Source organism: Episyrphus balteatus, chromosome 2 (assembly GCF_945859705.1).
Source record: "Episyrphus balteatus chromosome 2, idEpiBalt1.1, whole genome shotgun sequence".
Classification (NCBI taxonomy): Eukaryota; Metazoa; Arthropoda; class Insecta; order Diptera; family Syrphidae; genus Episyrphus; species Episyrphus balteatus.
The window spans coordinates 9,191,972-9,209,940 of NC_079135.1; the positions used below are offsets into that span (position 1 = coordinate 9,191,972).

Consider the following 17,969-nt stretch of genomic DNA (forward strand, 5'->3'; position numbering starts at 1 on the left):
TTTTAAACCAACCATGTCGAAATTTCAAGCTGAGATTACGGTACTTCCTCTACTGCTGGCTGGTCATGGTCATCGGCATAAAATCTTCACAGGTGTTTTTTACTTGCTCTATAGGGCAAGTATTGGTTTCGTGTCGAAAAAAAAAATTGAGGTTTTAATCAAAACCAACATTACGATGATGGAGAATTCCGAAAAAGTGGGTCCCGCAATTCCGTCCGTGCGTCTGTGCGTCCATCTGTACACATTTCCACAGCCTAAACGGGTGGATGGATTTTCTTCAAATTTGGTATAGATGATTTTTATGGAATTCTGAAAGTTGGTTTTTTTTTGTTTTTTTTTATATCTCGTTTAGAACGTATACCTCCCATACAAAAAAATACGATATTACGAATTTCTCGAAAACGGATCTAACGATTTTGATTAAACTTCGTATACGTAATATTTAAAGCAGTGGCAATAAAACTGCATTTTTATTTTTCTCAAAAAAGTCAAATAACAAAAAAATTTTTTTTCATTTAACAAAATTTTGCCCTAAATGTCGGCTCTTCCCCAATATCAATTTTTTTAAAATTTAGATCCAGCTTTTAAAATCTACAATTAGACTAACATAAAAGTGCTTTGAACTGCAAGAGCAAGTACGTGCGACCCCAGTCGTGCATTTTATTTTTTCAAGTTTTTCAATTAAAGATTATATGACTTGTAGAGCACGTACCGTTATGTGTGATATATTAAATGAAAGGTAATATTATCAGCATGCGTATTAAAGTTAAATATATTTGTTATGTGCTCTAGATCAAAAGATATAACGTGTTTAGAAAAAGAACATCTTTTCACCGTTATCTCAGAATTTTGAATATGAAATTAATTGAAATTTTGCACAATCATAATTTATTTAATTACCTATCTACTGTATTTCATTCATATATCTATTATAACAAAAAAGTTATGATCAATTGATGTTTCGCGTCGCTTTTTCGTTTTATCTTGTTTCAAATCACTACGATACTACAGAAGTTTTCACTTCAAAAAATATTAAAATTTAAACAAAAAAAATTAATTTACGAAAACGTGACATTGATGTATGTATAATTTTAAATGGGATACCCATTTTGTTTTATTTTGTAAGAAATTGATTTTTAATATGTATGTAAATTTATTCAAAAAAATATGAAAATAAAAAGTTTTAAAATTTAAGGAACTTGTCACTCGACCCAGGCGTGAATATATTTTCCTGTATTTTGGCTCAAATTTCGATAATTCTGTAAAGATTTTTACATTTTACTCCATTTGTAAATATTTTCCGGCATATTAAGTGCGTGGAGAAAGTATGGCGATTCTTTGATTTATTTTTTCAAATAAAGTCTTGTTTAGCTTTAAAGTAAAATTTGAGGCAATTTTTCTTTTTGAAATTTTAGAATCTAGAATTTTGTTTACCTAAATTAGTAAAAAAGTCGTTGTTCCATGACGGAAACTAGTTCTGCATTCGTTATAATAAACTTTGTAAACATTCAATGTGTAAGAGAACAAAGCTCAACTCATTTGATTAATTGTTCAAGAATAGAGCAATTTTTTGTAAACGTTTGTTTTCAATGAAAAAAAAAACGCTCATACGCCACAGTGACCAACTAAGTAAAAACGCAAAGAAGTAAATACAAATTATACATTTTTACATTAAAAAGGCCAACCTTATATCTCAAAAACTGTATCGCTAATAATTGACATCAGCATTTCAAATTTTCATATTAATTAAAACAAAATTGCATACTTTTAAGATACATGTATGAAAGTTTGAAGTGCTGTTCTACTAGAGAGTGTTGAATTGTTAAAATCTGACTAACATTTTTGATCACAGGACAACCGTAATAGTAATTTCTACACTCCTTTGTGCTGCTCACAACTGTATAACACACCCCAAAGCTATACTTAGCAATATGATGTGAAAATGGAAGTTGAGTAAAGTTTTAAATTTAACGGTTACAAAATTTTGAAAATAAAAATACATATTTCGCTTCTACCATTTTGGACTTCTATAAATTGGTTGTTTTTCATGAAACAAAAATATTTTACAGTTTGATGAAATCGGTCCACCACCCGTGGATATTAATCGATATTAGGTTTTTTTTTTTATTTTCTTCTTACATTTACTCGTACATCAAGAAGTGAAGTACAGTCCTGAAATAGACGAACAACGAACAAAAATGAGAAAAGCGCGTTCACCACCACCCTTCCTTCTGTTTACGTGTAGGTATATTCATCATCATACTAACATTGTCCTTGTGGGAATTCCGTTTTTCCTTGAAACAAAAGAGCGGTTAAGTGAATTTTTATATTTTATTTTTTTCTTAATTTTTTTTTTGGTATTGTATTAAGTGAGAGACTAAATTGAGCTTTGAATGTGCAATAGCTCGCTCTTTATTATGTTAGATATGAGGAGACAAAATATATTTCTCTTGGCCGGGTTGGTATCAGCTACAATATTGGGTACATATTGTGTTATCAATGCACACAAAATAGTCCAAAATGCGTCTCAATTTTTATTCTCTCTTGGTCTATGGCATTTCTTTTTGTTAAAACTCTCTGTTTTGATGTGAATTCCATTTTCAACCCGCTTTCGTAGGGTAGGAAAAGAGCTTTCTCTCCCTCTCACTGATTTCTGTCAATTTTCGCTAGTGTCCTTTTGGTAGCGGTATAGAATCACCGCTTGAGGCACTTGAGGGTAGGAAACACAAAAAAAGCTTCATTCTTTTGACCCGAAATGTAAAAACTCAATATACCCGATCGAAATTTTAGTGTGCGGTTTCATTTGCAATAGACGAACGTTAGCAGAGCGAAGAAAACAAAATACCAAAGGCTTCCTTTTCGTTCGTTATAAAGAGGTGCCCGTACAGTGAAAAATCCATGTGTGTGGAAAATACGTATGGTGACATTTTTCAGTCTTCGCGTCATATTTCCTTCGAATGGTTGGGTTCTTCAACCGAAAGACAGTTTTTTTGAATTTTAGTATCTCAGAATTTTTAAATCTAAATCTTTATAAAAATTAAAATCTTATAAACAAAATCGATAAATATCTCAAGTGTTAAATTACAACAGCAACCAAAAAAAAAAAAAGAAAAACTAAATAGCACATCGATAAATTTCGGGCGCGTATCCTAAGTGCGCGCGTTTTCTTAATATACTGTGAAAGTTTTCTTTACAGTTTGTAGGAAAATATTATCCTTCCATATGTCATCATCAACATCATCATCACCAGCACACGAATCGATGGTAAGTTTGTTCTAAGTTTTGAAAATTTAAAAAAATGACAAATTCCTAAGGAAGTGTGAATTTTTTCTCCACACAGATTTTTTTACGTTACTCATTTTTATTGATTAATTTCGGCAATGACGCTAGCCACGCGCGTTGTAAGTAGGAAAACACAACAAAAAAAAAAAAAACTAAAAGGATTATACTCCTAGCTCTGGTGATGTCTTTTTTTACATATAATACTGTTCTAGCCAGGGGTTTGCAAAAAAAAATGTCCTTTATAGATTTATTTGAATTGCTTATAGAGGTATTGTTGTGTGTGTTTTTTTTTTTTTTAAAGTTAGCCGTTGTAGGGTATTGTGTGTATGTATTTTTATTTAAAGTTGTGTGCGAAAGAAGAAATAATGTCCGTTAAAATTGCTATTAGTTTGAAAAGCAAAAGTTATTAAGGAAGAAATAACAAATTAAATTTCGTTCATTTTAAGTTTTGGGAAATATTTTTTTGTATGCGTAAAATATAATTCTAGACAGAAAATATGTAATGTCCAGTAAAAATAGGGAAAACAAAAATTAAATATAGGCAAAAAGCTCATATGGAACTGAAAATTCGAAAATACCTTTTATTTAACCAAAAAATGAATTGTTAAAACCCCATCAAAATTATATTTCCAACATTGGCAAAAAACAACAACTATAAAAGTAAAGATGAAATATCGGTTTTTCTTATATAACAGAAAGCTATTAAAAAGTAGTTTATTTCAATTTTACAGGCCATAAAATATAGCTATAAAAATAAACAGATTTTTTGGTATTAGCAAATGCGAAATTTCGAAAATAACGGGATTTCGTTGTATTCACTTCTATCAAAAGTGGAAAACTATCGAAAAGTATTGACACTTGTTTAATTTTTTTATAATAATTTTATTTTTTAATTTTTCGCAACAAAGAATTTTAAAAAGTTTTGAAACGTTAGACTCGTTTTTAAAAAAATAGTTTTTCTTATACAAAAATTTTCAAAAACAATGACAAAAAAAATTTGTAGGTATGTATACAATAAGGAAATATTAATCGACACATAAAAACAAAGTTTGAATAAAATTTATCCAAGGGTTTTCAAAAACCTGATCAAAAAAAAAATATAGATTTTTTTTTTAATCCTAAAATGATTTTTTTTAATTTTCTTAATTTTAACCGAAGGGTCGAAGGGTTACTGATTTTTTTTTAACAAAAAAGTCCATTTATGAGAAAATTAGACATTAAAAAATTTTTTATGGCAAGTGCCGTTAATAAAGTTTCAAAAAGTATTTTTTTTTTCAAAAGTTTATTTTCTTCATACATCGATTTTTAAAATTAAAAATTAAAAAAAAAAAACAATTTTTCCATTTACCTAAACTTAATTTATATGAACTTGTATTACAATTACCTATAATTATAACTTTTTAAGTTATGAAACACAAAAAAAAAGAGGTTCCTATGAAATAATACCACTGTTAAATACACAAACACACAATACGGAAAAAAATCCAAGCTTAAAACAAATGGAATCTGTTTTAAACTAAGCGAATTTCTGCATGGATTTTTTCCAAGACGTCTTAAAATAAGCGGACAAGTCTTCTTAATTTCTTGCACCTATAATCAAATCATTTACTGTTCAAAATGTATGTGCCTTATTTGTATTTCTTCGTGAGCCTCCTATCCAAATTCACAATTCCAAAGTGAAATAAGTTCTCAAAGTGCAAGTTTTATTAAAATGTCATAAAGAGAATCGGTTAACCATGAACATGACTTATCAATAAATGTGCGATAGACTGTCAAGTTTCCGGATGTTTTTGATCAAAAATATCCTCACTGTCTAAACCATTTCCACATGTTTTTTCTTTTTTATGTTTTTGTCCAACCTACCAGTTTTAACATTCTGTCGCACCATATGCAAATCACTTTCAATACTGTCTTAAATATTCAATCAGGTGATAAACCGTAAGGCTTTAAAAATTCTTCCTAATTACACTTTTGGAAAATTTTGTTAAAAGCCTTTTCAAAACATCATATCATAAAAAACTTTTTGCTTAATATCTTAACTCGCATATTCCCTCGCTCTAGTTTCATCTTACAACAAACTTTTATGTTGGTGGTCTCTTGTGTGAGTTATCGAATATTTTAATATGAAAAGAGGGTTTGAAAATAATTACACTTCATCAATAATTTGAAAACTTCTCACCAAAATATTTAATTACCGAGAGACAACTTAAGCTACATTTCTAAGAGGAGGTAAAATGTAGTCGTTATAACTCTATCACAGAGTCGATATAACCAAAAAAAGTTATACTTCTATCATCAAGGATTATACTTTCAGATATAGTAGCAGAACATCGCGCACATCGCTTACATTTTTCAGTTAATTAGAATCCTTCTTCAAGCTCTTAATGGCATTAACCTTACTGTGTAGAATATATTATATAGTCTCTTAGTTGCCGGTGTATAAACATTATATTCACATATTTGGCAGTTTACGGGATGTGTGCATTTCACCTTTTACTTCCATCAAATGAGTGTATGATGTCTTCATTATAATAACCAACAGACTTTATGTAGATGAAGTCATGTTTCATTTGGCAATGAAAAGTTTCTGGAATGAATGACTTTGTCGATGGGAAGTATTACACGAATCAGCACATTTTTAACTTTTGATAATTTTTCTGTTTGTGTGATTTCAACTTTCATTAGTATTATGGAAAAAGTGCATCAGGGGTAGGGCTGTAAAAGTAACGACAAAACGAGTACCCGCATGTATTCGTTACTTTTCATACTAGTACCCGCATCAAAAATATCGTTACTCGTTACTTTCGTATGATTCGTATTTTTCGTATATTTCGTATGTTTCGTGTGTTTCGAATGTTCCGTATGTTTCGTTACTTTAGCATGCTTCGTATGTTTCGTACATTTCGTATATTTCATGTATTTGATACATTTCGTATGTTTGGTATTTTAAGTATGTTTCGTACGTTTGTATAAGGGAGTAAAAAACTTTTTTTTTTTTGAAAAAAAAAACCAAAAACAATTTGTATAATCTAAGCTACATTTTAAGGCCATAAACATTAATTTAAGTTGTGGCGTTCTCATGTTATAAGAGTTTGAAGGTAGTTATACTGATTTTTTTAAATTTTTTTTTTATCAAACCTAAAAACTCTTGATTTTTTTTCCTAATTTTTCAACAAAACTTTGTTAATTTTTTGTTTATATTAGTTCAGTAATCTTATCACAATTCTTTAGAGACCTTTATTTTAAAAGTAAATCGCGCAGATCTCGGATTATTAACACTTCTATACAACCATGTCGAACAATTTTTCATTTTTTTTTCCAAACCTCGTTTTCTCTGCTTTTTTTTTAGTTAAATACTGAAAATAAAAAAATTTTTTGATAATTATCTGGAGTTAGCATTCCGACAACGGTAACGATATCGATACGAGATGCTAAATGTGACAAATTGAGTGAACCACTTCGTTTGGTATCTCATATATCGGATGATTTAGTATTGAAATTGGAATGGGGTCGTTACTCGTATGTTTCGTATCTCGTATGTTTCGTTACTTCAGTACCCAGAAACGAAACATACGAGTAACGATACTGTTTAGAAAGTAACGTTTCGCTACTCGTTACTGAAGCAAATACCCGCATTTTTGTAACGAATACATACGATTTGCTACAGCTCTAACAGGGGGAACCAAGGTTACATAATTTTTTTCCATTTGAAGAAACATTTTGTGAGGAAACATACAACTTTGTTAAAGATCCTTTTGCTCAAAAAAAAATATGTTGTTTAGTTTAAAAGAAAATGCCATACATCGATATTCCTTTATCAAGTTTCATATTAAGTGTCTTTGTGCAGTTTATTGTAGAAGTAAATATAACATGATAGGGTTGCCGTCTGTTTAGCTAATCTGCTCTTTGAAAAAAAAAAAAAAAAATAATATAACCCAGAAACCCTTCAATATCTACACTTTTCTAAAAGGACCATTCTATATTCTTGGGATTACATGCATTGATGCAGCTGAAAGAAGATTGTCAGACGAATTGAATTGAATTTCAAAATGAAGACAGACAGGGCTGCATGATGAAAGATGAAATTAATTTTGTTTTTATTTGTGATAAGCGCCGTAATTCGCGCGAATTTCAATTTTTACACCTCAAAATTGGTTCTCCCGTGAGAATTTTTTTTTTCCGCTTCGCTTTTGGGTTGATGAAAATTAAATAGATTCTCATAGGAGGAAATTTTTTTCCGATTCGCGTTCGTCGATTTGGTATGAACAACCTCAAAAATGGCAATTTTTTATTGAAAGCTCTCAAATGTTACTATAGGCAAAAAGTTTCAGCCTTTTAATGATTGGTATAAAAAGTTATCAGGTTTATACAAATACCACAGATATATGGTATGGTAATGCAAAAAGGCTTTAAAATCCGTTTTGAAATACGACAAATTAACAAAACTTATTTGTTTGAAAAGTTGGAATGATACAAACCAACTTCTTTTGTTGGTTTTATTTTGATTCAATATAGGTAGAGAAATATAGCCCATTTTTCTCGAAATAAATTGGCTTTTTTCACTTCCTGCTGATAGTGAAATAATCGTTGAAATTGGCTATATTTCGTTTTTTAAAAGTGAAATAAGATCAGTTTTTAAAAGATGGTCTTATTTCACTTGGCCATATTTCATGGCACCAACGTAATAAGTCTGATAAAGTAGTAATGGTACGTTTTTGTACTAGGTTAACCGACAGAAACAAAAAGTTGTTGACAATATGTTTGGTGGGGTGGAGAAATGACTTTATTAAGAATTCCTATTACTTAAATTCAAATAATTCTTTTTGGATTCTTTTAAATAGAACCCAACAGAATTGTCTGTGCAAACGTTCTCGTTTAATGTAAAAGTTCAATGAATTCCTTTTTTCAAAGAAAAAAAACTACTTGAATTCAAAAGGAGTAGGGACTCCATTTTAAACAGGAAAAAAAAGTACAAATCAGTAAAAGTAAAATTATCAAAAAACCATCAAAATAAATGTATACAATTTCCCACAAAAGTAAAAACAAAGAAACAAAAAAAAAAAAAAAAATATATATAAAACTAACTTTTTCTCCCCAAACAATTTCAATTCACTCAACGAAAACTTAACAATCTAAATTCAATCTCCTCGTCTTCATACACTCTAAATTGGCCACTTGTTGCTAGAGAGACTACTTTTCTTGTGCGGTTATTTCTTCTTATTTTTTTTTCTTTTTATTGTTGTTTGATTTGTTAGTTAAAAAATTGGTCAAAGCGGGAATATCAACTACCCTCTTCCTGTATATTAAATTGCAAAAAGAGCTTATATACAAAGAACAAAGTGCAGGGCAGAGGAAGGAAAAGGGAAGGTGAGTATAATGGGAACGCTAATAATAAGTACTTATTCGTTTCAAAGAGAAAGAGAAGTCAAGAGCATATTCATTATTGTTATTTAACTGAAAGCGTTTTGATTGTGGGATTCTGTTGGTATAATTTTAATTTTATGGCTTTTCTTTGAATGGAGTGAATATATTTTAGATTAACTTGAATTACCGGTGGTTTTATAAATTGATTTTGATGTTAAAGGACATTTTATGTGTTAACTTTTAAACGAAAAAAAAAGAGTTCTTTTTACTAATTTTCAGTTGTGATTTTTCAGTTTAAGCTGCGATTTACCTGTCAGAAAAGTCATACCTGTTTGAGAAGGAGTAAAGAAGTATTAAAGCAGACTTTTAAAGAGCGAAGAAAATGCAATGCCTTTTAAAAAATCAATGAATTTCAGAAGGATGCAATTCGGATTTAAGAAGATTCTAAATTCCCACTATCGGACAGGCCCCTTTATATACTTAATATTAACTTAAATCCTTCTTAGAGAATCAATTTAAAAGTCTCAAATACTATTTTTAAATAATTTTAATCTTTGCTTTAGCTGTGACTGTCAGTATTGGCTAGATTACCCCACTATCCTAAGTAACCAATATCTATTAAATTTTTTTTAAATTCAAGTGAATTTATTAAAATTGGGTTTCCAACCGTTAAAAAAGGTCTAAGAGCTTTAAAACTTTGCTAGTTTTAAGCATTAATTTGGTAAACTATAAATACTTCGTTAAATGGCATAGAAATTTAAGTTAATATTTATAAAGCTTCTCTTTTTTACTCTTTTGTTTGCTGTTACCTAGGACTATTTATGTAGGTAAGGTATGCGTTAGCCTAATCTAGTAGCAAACCATAATAACTCATAAAGTACAGTAAATCAATAAAACTCACTTCTCTCATGCTTCTTGCATGTTTAGGGGAGGTACAGGTACAGCGTACACCAATGTGAAAAGTGCATTGAGGTCAAAGGAATAGCCACTTTGCACCCTCACCATATCAAGAGGGTAATATGTTCACATCCGGAGAGGTAGAAAATTGGTGCCGGTCGACCGGGTGGCTTAGAAGGAGTGGCTCTTAGCTACACTTGGAGTTTTTGTACCTATATGCGTTAGATGTTAGCGATGACGAAATGAAAAAAAAAAAAAATCGTGATAGAAATGAATGAAGAACAATAAGGTAAAAGCCACCACCTTTCCGCCACTTGCTTTCTGGTAAATGCCTAATGGAGACTAAAGAATTTATTACCAATAATTTATTGCGGAAGGTTCTGTTCTGATATAGTCATTTTGAAAAAAATATCAGCGTAAAGTGCTTTTGTGCATGGGTTGTCCTCGTGTTGGTGTTTGTGGTTGTCATATTTTTTGTTTCCTTAGTTTTTATTTTTACACCATTAGTTGTGGAAGAGTTAAAATTTATGTCGCTTGATATTGATTATAGATGAATTTCTGGATTCGATTTAGTGTTTTGTTTTGTATTGTATGATGGGATTAAAAAATTCTACATCAATTTCATGTATCATTCTCCATAAAATATTGAGACTGAAAAAAGTTCTAGCGACATGAAAAAGAGCAAACCAAATTCGCACCCGTGTGCCTATCAAGTCACAATAAAGAGGTGTGCCTACAGAGGGTTAAGATATCGTTAAAAAGTCCAAATATTAAAGATATCGTTAAAAAGTCAAAAACAAATTCAAAAATAGAGTTTCTTTGATTTTGATACCTACCTACTGACATTTTTTTTTTCAGAAATAATGGAGTCCTTTAAGAAATGAACAGAAACAATTAAAAATGTGATTATTTAAAAAAAAAGGCTATGCTATTTTTGTGGTAAAAAATTACAAAACAACATATAAATAAAGGTTTTGAAAAAACGATTTATCAACTTTTCCATCCGTTGACATCATTTGAATAATAGATCAGTTTGATTTTTGTTTTCTGAGTGCACACCAGGGAACTTCAGAACTCAGAACAGTGTTCTTTTCTTCTCCGATTTTATAAAATGTGAACTTTCATTATTTATTAGTAAATAAATTGTAGGTAATAAAAGTTCAATTTTACAATGCCACAGTCATATTTACAGCTGATAAAGTTTTTTTTTTTAATTGAAGAGCAAGAACCTAAGTGAGGTTTACCTACACGGAGAAAATAGACCACATAGAATTAAACGGATCGCACCTTAATTTAAGCGGATTTCTGCATGGTTAATCAAGGTGACATCACCTTAAATTAAGGTGACAAGTCACATTAATTTCTTGAATGCGCAAATAAAAAAAAAAAAACTGGCAGCCACCGAGGATCGAACCTATAACTGTTGGGTTACTAGGCGAGTGCCTTACCATCGTGCTATCTCACTGTTGGAAATAAGCATGATAAACTGCAACGTAAGCTAAAGTGTGACTATAATTTTAAAATTTTTATTTTTTGTCGGTTTTTTTTTAAGATGAACATTAACATTAAAATAAGATGAAGTTCACATTAAATTTAACTGAGTTTAAGTGGAATCACCTTATTTTAAGCGGATATCACTTTATTTTAAGGTGGTGAAATTTAATGTGCGCATCATCTTATTTTAAGGTGTCCTTTTTTTCTCCGTGTACGTATTATATTTTATTAAAAATAGAACAACGATATCTAATAGTTTAAAATTATTTACATAAAAAAACGTCAGAATTCATTAGTGCACATATATTGAGAAAACATCGAACAAACCTGTGAATTTGATGTGAGCTTTAAAAAAACAATCCATTATGTAACGTATTCTATGGGTAGCCCCTTTCCATCCCATCCGTCAACATCAACAGATTGATTGACGCAACGCATGCGACGGTTTCTATGGGTTGAGTAACTTAAAAGAACATAAAGTTAGCCACTTTTTATGTACCTATCTGAATAAAATTCGGCTAGATTGTTATATGATTTTTTAAATAATTCTTGAAAACCCGAGAGTGAAAAGATTTGATTATGATTTATATTTAACCTTTTAAAATGTACATATAGGAACAAAAATTTTCCAATAACCATTCAAAAAAAAATTATAATTTTTGCTACAGGGTACCCTGTGGCGTATACTTATTTTTTTCAGATGCATACAACTAAGTCCGTCGCACTTAAAAAAGAACACATAAAATACTAATTTATTTTACTTTTCATCTGTTATTGAATACTAAGATAAATGTAAAACAAGTTTTGAAAATTTTCAATGAAAGCCACGTAGAAAAAACTGAGCTAATACACGTTTATATTCCTAGAACAAAACAACAACTGACAGCTATTTACCTCAAATAAATTTACCAAACTTTAAAACGTACCCCCAACCCATTTTCAAATAATATCATGACCAGACATTTGGTTATACTCTTATTAAGTTTCTAAACTGAAAACCATATCAACCAAACCAACCCAACCAAGAACCAACCAACTTCCAAACCAGTCGGGTGCAAATGCATTTTAATTCAATTTTCTCTCATGATACCTACTCCATTCCACCGTCCACCATCCATCGCCATCAACATCAGCAATAAAATCAAGTCAATCATGATGCTAGCAACAATTTGTTATCCTGCCCACAGCACATTTTAAGTTTAAACAAAAAAACCCTCCAGCTTTAAATTGAATTATCTCTTAACATTTCATTATAAAATAAATTCACCCGGAAAATCGGGTAACTTTTTCATTTTCCTTTTCCGCCCAATTCCATAAAACTCTGACTCAAAAGGATGCCACAATTTTCATACGGCAATGAATTGTGTATAAATATTCATCGAAAATTTGTGAAATATTACAAAGTTAATTGATGGTCCGTCCGTTTGGCGTCACCGTGCGTCGTTCGTCTGGAATCATTTTTTTATGATACTCTCTTTCTCTCTTTGTTTTTTTTTTTTTTACTCTCAAATAAAACAAACATAATACTTCATTCAATTAAAATCCTGATGATAGTCGTAAACGGGTCAATACAATATTTGCGAGGTGATGCCGAAGGCCCGCAGGGCTCATTCAGTTCAATCGCCCAGGAAGTCAATTGCAGAGTAAAGGTATATACTCTCTCCTCATTTGAATTCTCTGTGGACAATCGAACGAAATTCAACTCCATGTCAGCAAATATTTGTTCCCTGAATAAACAATAAAGCACATAATATTTAATTAATCGCTATATCACCATATACACCCAGCAGATGAATGTAATTTAATCTGACATCCATCTCATCGTCATTCTCAAATATTTAAACTAGCTATATCCGTTTCAAAGTCAAGCACCATTTTTTTTATTGTATATTTTTAGGCGAAAATCAACATGAGTCGAACTTAATTTGAAATCTTCCTTCAGCATTCTATTCATTGACTTGGACAAAGTCTATTGGGAAAATCAAATAGAAATCCAGTATTCAGCATAAAAGTGCTGCCTCAAAGAAAGAAAGAAAATCAATTTCCATTTCCCAGCAGTGTTGCGGAAACTTGTCACCACCACACCATACTGGTCATCAGGCCCCGGCCTGTTGTTGGATATAAGAACGACATCTCGAGGGAGAAAGGGGTACAAAAATCAATAGAGAATGAATAGAATGAATGTGTAAAAGGGGAGTGTCACGGTGCACACATCAAAGATATTGCTGGAGCAAAGCAGAGTGGCCAAGCCCAAAGGACTTTGTCCGAATTTCTGCATTTCGGACTTACAAGGCCAATTTTGTGTGCTCTGTGCTAAAGGAATCAGGACGAAGTTGAAGGAAACGAACAAACAAAAAAATCAATTCTCGTTAATATATTATAGGGCTCTGCCTTGACTGCATGGATTACTGCAGTGCTCGCAAGTACTCAGAATACGCTGGGTCAACTCATTCCATGACGAGTCGTGTTGGCGTGGACGCAGTCCTTTCAGGTGGTCCTCCTAATCGGATGGCGCCCAACGTAACTGTGGTAGGTGGACATAGACACCAGCAAGTGCTGCGTTATCATCAAGAACATCAGCATAGGTTGGCAGCACTGCATTCATCTGAAGGGCTTTATCAGCAGCAGCAGCAGCAGCATGGCTTTGATAGGTATCTTCCATCAGTAAGCTATCCTGGCGACTACCATCATCAACCCCCTTTTGGAGCTGCCGGACTTGGCTATGGTTCTTTGGGAAGAAGACATGTTACATCCGCATATCTGAATCCTCACACACCCCTGCCACATCATCTCTACCATCCACCACATTACGATAGCACGTACAATGGCCGAATGATTGGAGGAGGTGGAGGGACAGCAGGTCCCTCATCAGTCCTGCCATACCATCCATATCGAGAAGGATACGACCATCAGCAAAGTACACCATCGAGTATTCTTCACTATGCTGCTGCTGCAAGGAACAGTGCATTTCAGTATGGAAATACTGCTCCTTCAGCAGCATCGCAACAGCAACGGGACTATCTGCAGCACTATTATCCATACCATCCAACAACTACCTTTATGTCAGAGCAACGTTATGGCCAGCATAATCCTCATTCAATTAATGGGTTGCAAGCAGTCCAAGGCCCTAAGGATGATGGACGAACGACGACGAATAAAAAAAACGCCCAACATATCACAGAATCGGAAACTTCTTATGCACAACAACAGCAACAACAACAACAAAACTTGCCATCATTATCGTCGATGGGCATTACAATGATTGCTTCCCCATTGACTAGTGGTAGCACGACTACAGATAGTGGAATAAGTGGAAGTTCGCGTTGCGGAAGCACACCAATTAGTATGGTTACAACGAGTGCGGGACTTTCTGGCAGCGAGTATTCGTTGAATAATGCTTCAATTAATGCTGGAATTGAAGAAAATTGCAGCCCATCCAAGGAATATAATAAAAATGATCAAGAGAGTATATGCGAGGGAAATGAAGAAGTCGACAATGCAGTTTCAAGTACAAAAGGTAAGTTTTTTTTTTTATATTGAAACAAATTTATTATTAAATACAAAATATTACAGCACATTTTTAAAATAACCAAAAAAAATACAGTATTTTTGCTTTTGAAATCTTCCTCATTTAATGTTGAAGTGGAAAAGTTTTCTTGTCGTACCGAATGTGTTGTTGGCTGATAAAATGGGTTAATATGTAGTTTAAAATCGATTGCAAATTACTTTCAAGTTGATTACAAGGCTTATTTTAAAATTAGTTTAATTTATTGAAATCAGAAAAATTGAAATTAAAAATCAAACAAGCAAACATTGAAACTATTAAATTAGGGTGTGAAATTTTTAAATAACGATTAAATTTTATTTTGATGTAGAGTTTTTGGATGTTTCTCTCTTAATCTTAACATCCAAAAGTACATTTGTGCAAGTTTAGGTTAAAAAATGAAACATTAAACATTATTTTAAGAACATGTTAAAAACAATTCTGTATGCAGTTTATAAAGTTTTCTATAGACGAACTCCAACAAAACTAGCTACTAGTTCTAGGATAGATTAAGAGATGTCTTGTTAAATAAGTACCTACTCATAGAAATTGCTTCTTTTTAGTTGAAAGTAATAAGGGTCTTTTGAAATTGATAAACGATATTCCCTACCAGTTTGATGATAATTTTTTTATCTTATGTGGAAACAGACCTATGGCTTACACAAATTCGATGAAATTTGATGAATAAAGTAATGAGGTAAAGTTAGGGTAAAGGTTAAATGTCATTCTGACCTTTAGAAACACGACGACCACGATAGCTGTACTTATACAAATTGAAGGAAAGGGCACGTTGTTCATCAAAATCTTACGGTTTAACACAATTTATAAATTAACGACGTTGCACCCATACCCCTTCATTTTAATTAAATTTAATGAAAAAGGTTAAAAATGTACACAATTTTTTTTAGATGTTTTTGACCTCAAAACGAAGCAAACACTTTGATTTCTAGTATAAGAAAGAACTTAACAAAAAAAAAAATTAAAATCGTTTCAGCTATAAGATAAAAAAAATTACAAAAAGTTTTCAAACAAAAAAATTAGTATTAATTAAAAAATTAAAAAAAATTAAATGTGCAAAAATAAACCTTTAAAAAAAATATTCCAATAAAAATCCAATATTGAAAATGTAAATGTAATGCCTTGTCCGATTGTTTTCTCCAGTTCCATTTTTTTTTTCCACAAAGTATAAACTTCCCCTATTGTCCCTACACGTTATCATTAGGGTGGTCCTTATATTGTGTTTTCTCCAAAATTCCACGGTGGATGGACATCAATAAGTTCTAAGTTCTAAATACAAAAAATAATCTCTATTTTTTTCGTATTTTTATTTCAACTGCTTAGTCTCCGGCTACAAAATTCAAAGGATATATTTTACATGAAAATTTCACGTTTCTCAACATTTCCCACCGGATAACAACCACCCTAATGTACATATCCAACGACTTTTGGTTTTTGAAGTATTCCACCTTGACCTTTGTTTTAATTTTTACTGATTGTCATATCGCATGATAGTTGAATCAGAATTTTTCAAACTGTCCGAAAATAGCAAAGACTTGCTGCTTTAGATACAAACTAGCGTAAAAGTAAAACTAATGAATTAGCGAATGGCTCGTTCCGATACTTAAAGCATTTTTTAAAATATTTATTAAAACTTAAACTAGAAGCAAAAATGTTCAGCAAAAGTCGTTTAGATTAGTATTAAAATAATCAGGTGCACTTGCCCGAAACTAATTTGTTTCTATTTTTAGAAAAACGCATATTATACAGAAAAAAAACAAGGGAGAATTATACTTAATGTAGCAAAAATAGAGCTATATCATTTTAAAGGTCTTGAAAAATAAATTATTTGTTTGAACTTGAAGTTTTCACCTCGTGCAAGGGAAAAGATTAAGTGCATTAAGTAAGGGGAAAATTGAATCTTGTTAAAAAAAGGTGATGGAGTTTATTGCGGTGTCCTTATTTCATATGTTTGTCTATTTTTCTTTAAACATACAGTTTTTTTTAACTCGATATTGCTTTTATTGTAGAGGAGGGAATTACACAGCTTTCAATTATAGCTGTGCAGTGCACCTGCAAAAATAGCATTAAGAATGATTTTTAATGAAACCTAACTTTTATCATTTATCTCAGTGAAACGGTTACACTTGTTTCTGAGAAAAAATCGATATTTATAATATTGATTGAATGTATCATTTAATGCAATATTTATTTCCATTTCGAAAAACATCATCTACTCGCAGAAAAATAATGAACCTACCGAGAGGTGGGTTAAAAAAAATGTGTCAAAATAACGTAGTCTTGGTTAAAAACTACGTAGTTCCTGTTGCTAGAATCAACGTACACTGAAGGAAAAAACAACTTAAAATGAACGAAAACCATCGTTAGTTTAAAGTGGTTTACCGTTATAAAACATCTTTAAATCAAAGTTGTTTCAACTTTAAAAAAAAGCATCAATTTATTAAAAGAAAAAAAATGAAAAAATGGGCAGTCGCTGGAGATCAAACCTACAACTCTTGTGTTAGTAGGCGAATGCTTTACCAACGTGCTATATCACTGTTGAAAATTAGAATGATAAAATGCAACAAAAGCTGAAGTCCGACAAAAATAAACAAAATTTCTTACGTTGTTTCAATTTTATTTTGAAGAAGTTTCATGTTAATTTTTTCAACATTAAAACAACGTTGAACATTTTACATTTTACGTTGCGTTTTTTCAATTTTCGCCTCGGTTAAGTTAAATTGTTTAAAATTACCATTTTAGAAGGTTATTTTAACCGATCAACTGGTTTATATTGATCAAGAAACTTGTGATTTTAGTAAAATATAATCGAGAAAGTGGGTAAGATTAAACAATTTTAAAATAATCGAGTCGACTCGTGTAATTTTAACCAGGGTAAGTTTGCTGGTGCTATATTAACAATCTTCTCTGTTAATTTTACACAAGTTTTACGTTGTTTTTAACCGATAATTTTTCTGCGTGTACCCCTGTTTTTTTTTGTCCTGAAAAAAGAAACTCCAAGTTTCGCTAGATATCAGAAAAAGAAATCAATGCATCAATTTCAGATTTCTTTATGTTTATACAGACAAATCGGCATACGGACAAAATACATTCTCTATCATTCAAGATCGATTTCGAACCTGATTAGCTTGAGTTAATACCCCGCGAAAAAAAAGCAGTTTCTCAATTGAAGTTAAAAAAATCCTTCACACATAAACCGTAAAATTTTCCTAAACTTCGTTTCAGCCAATTTTTTTTTATTACAAAAACGTGTGAATATATTCCTTGAATAACATTCCATCCAGGAACAAATTACTCATAAAAGTTTGTTATCAGTTGACAATTAACTTTGCAAAAAAAAATAATACAAACACAAAAGAGAGAAAAAAGC

At 31.3% G+C, this 17,969-nt stretch overlaps 1 protein-coding gene across 1 annotated transcript in view; it reads left to right on the forward strand.

Moving 5' to 3' along the window:
* Window positions 1–3,039: 3,039 nt before the first annotated feature.
* Window positions 3,040–17,969, forward strand: part of LOC129908958 (uncharacterized) — a 31,206-nt gene continuing 16,276 nt past the window's right edge. Inside the window, exons 1-2 of the mRNA XM_055985810.1 lie at window positions 3,040–3,264; window positions 12,935–14,554. Of these exons, the coding sequence (XP_055841785.1) occupies window positions 13,438–14,554 (1,117 nt within the window). The 5' untranslated portion in view covers window positions 3,040–3,264; window positions 12,935–13,437. The remainder of the gene's footprint in view (window positions 3,265–12,934; window positions 14,555–17,969) is intronic.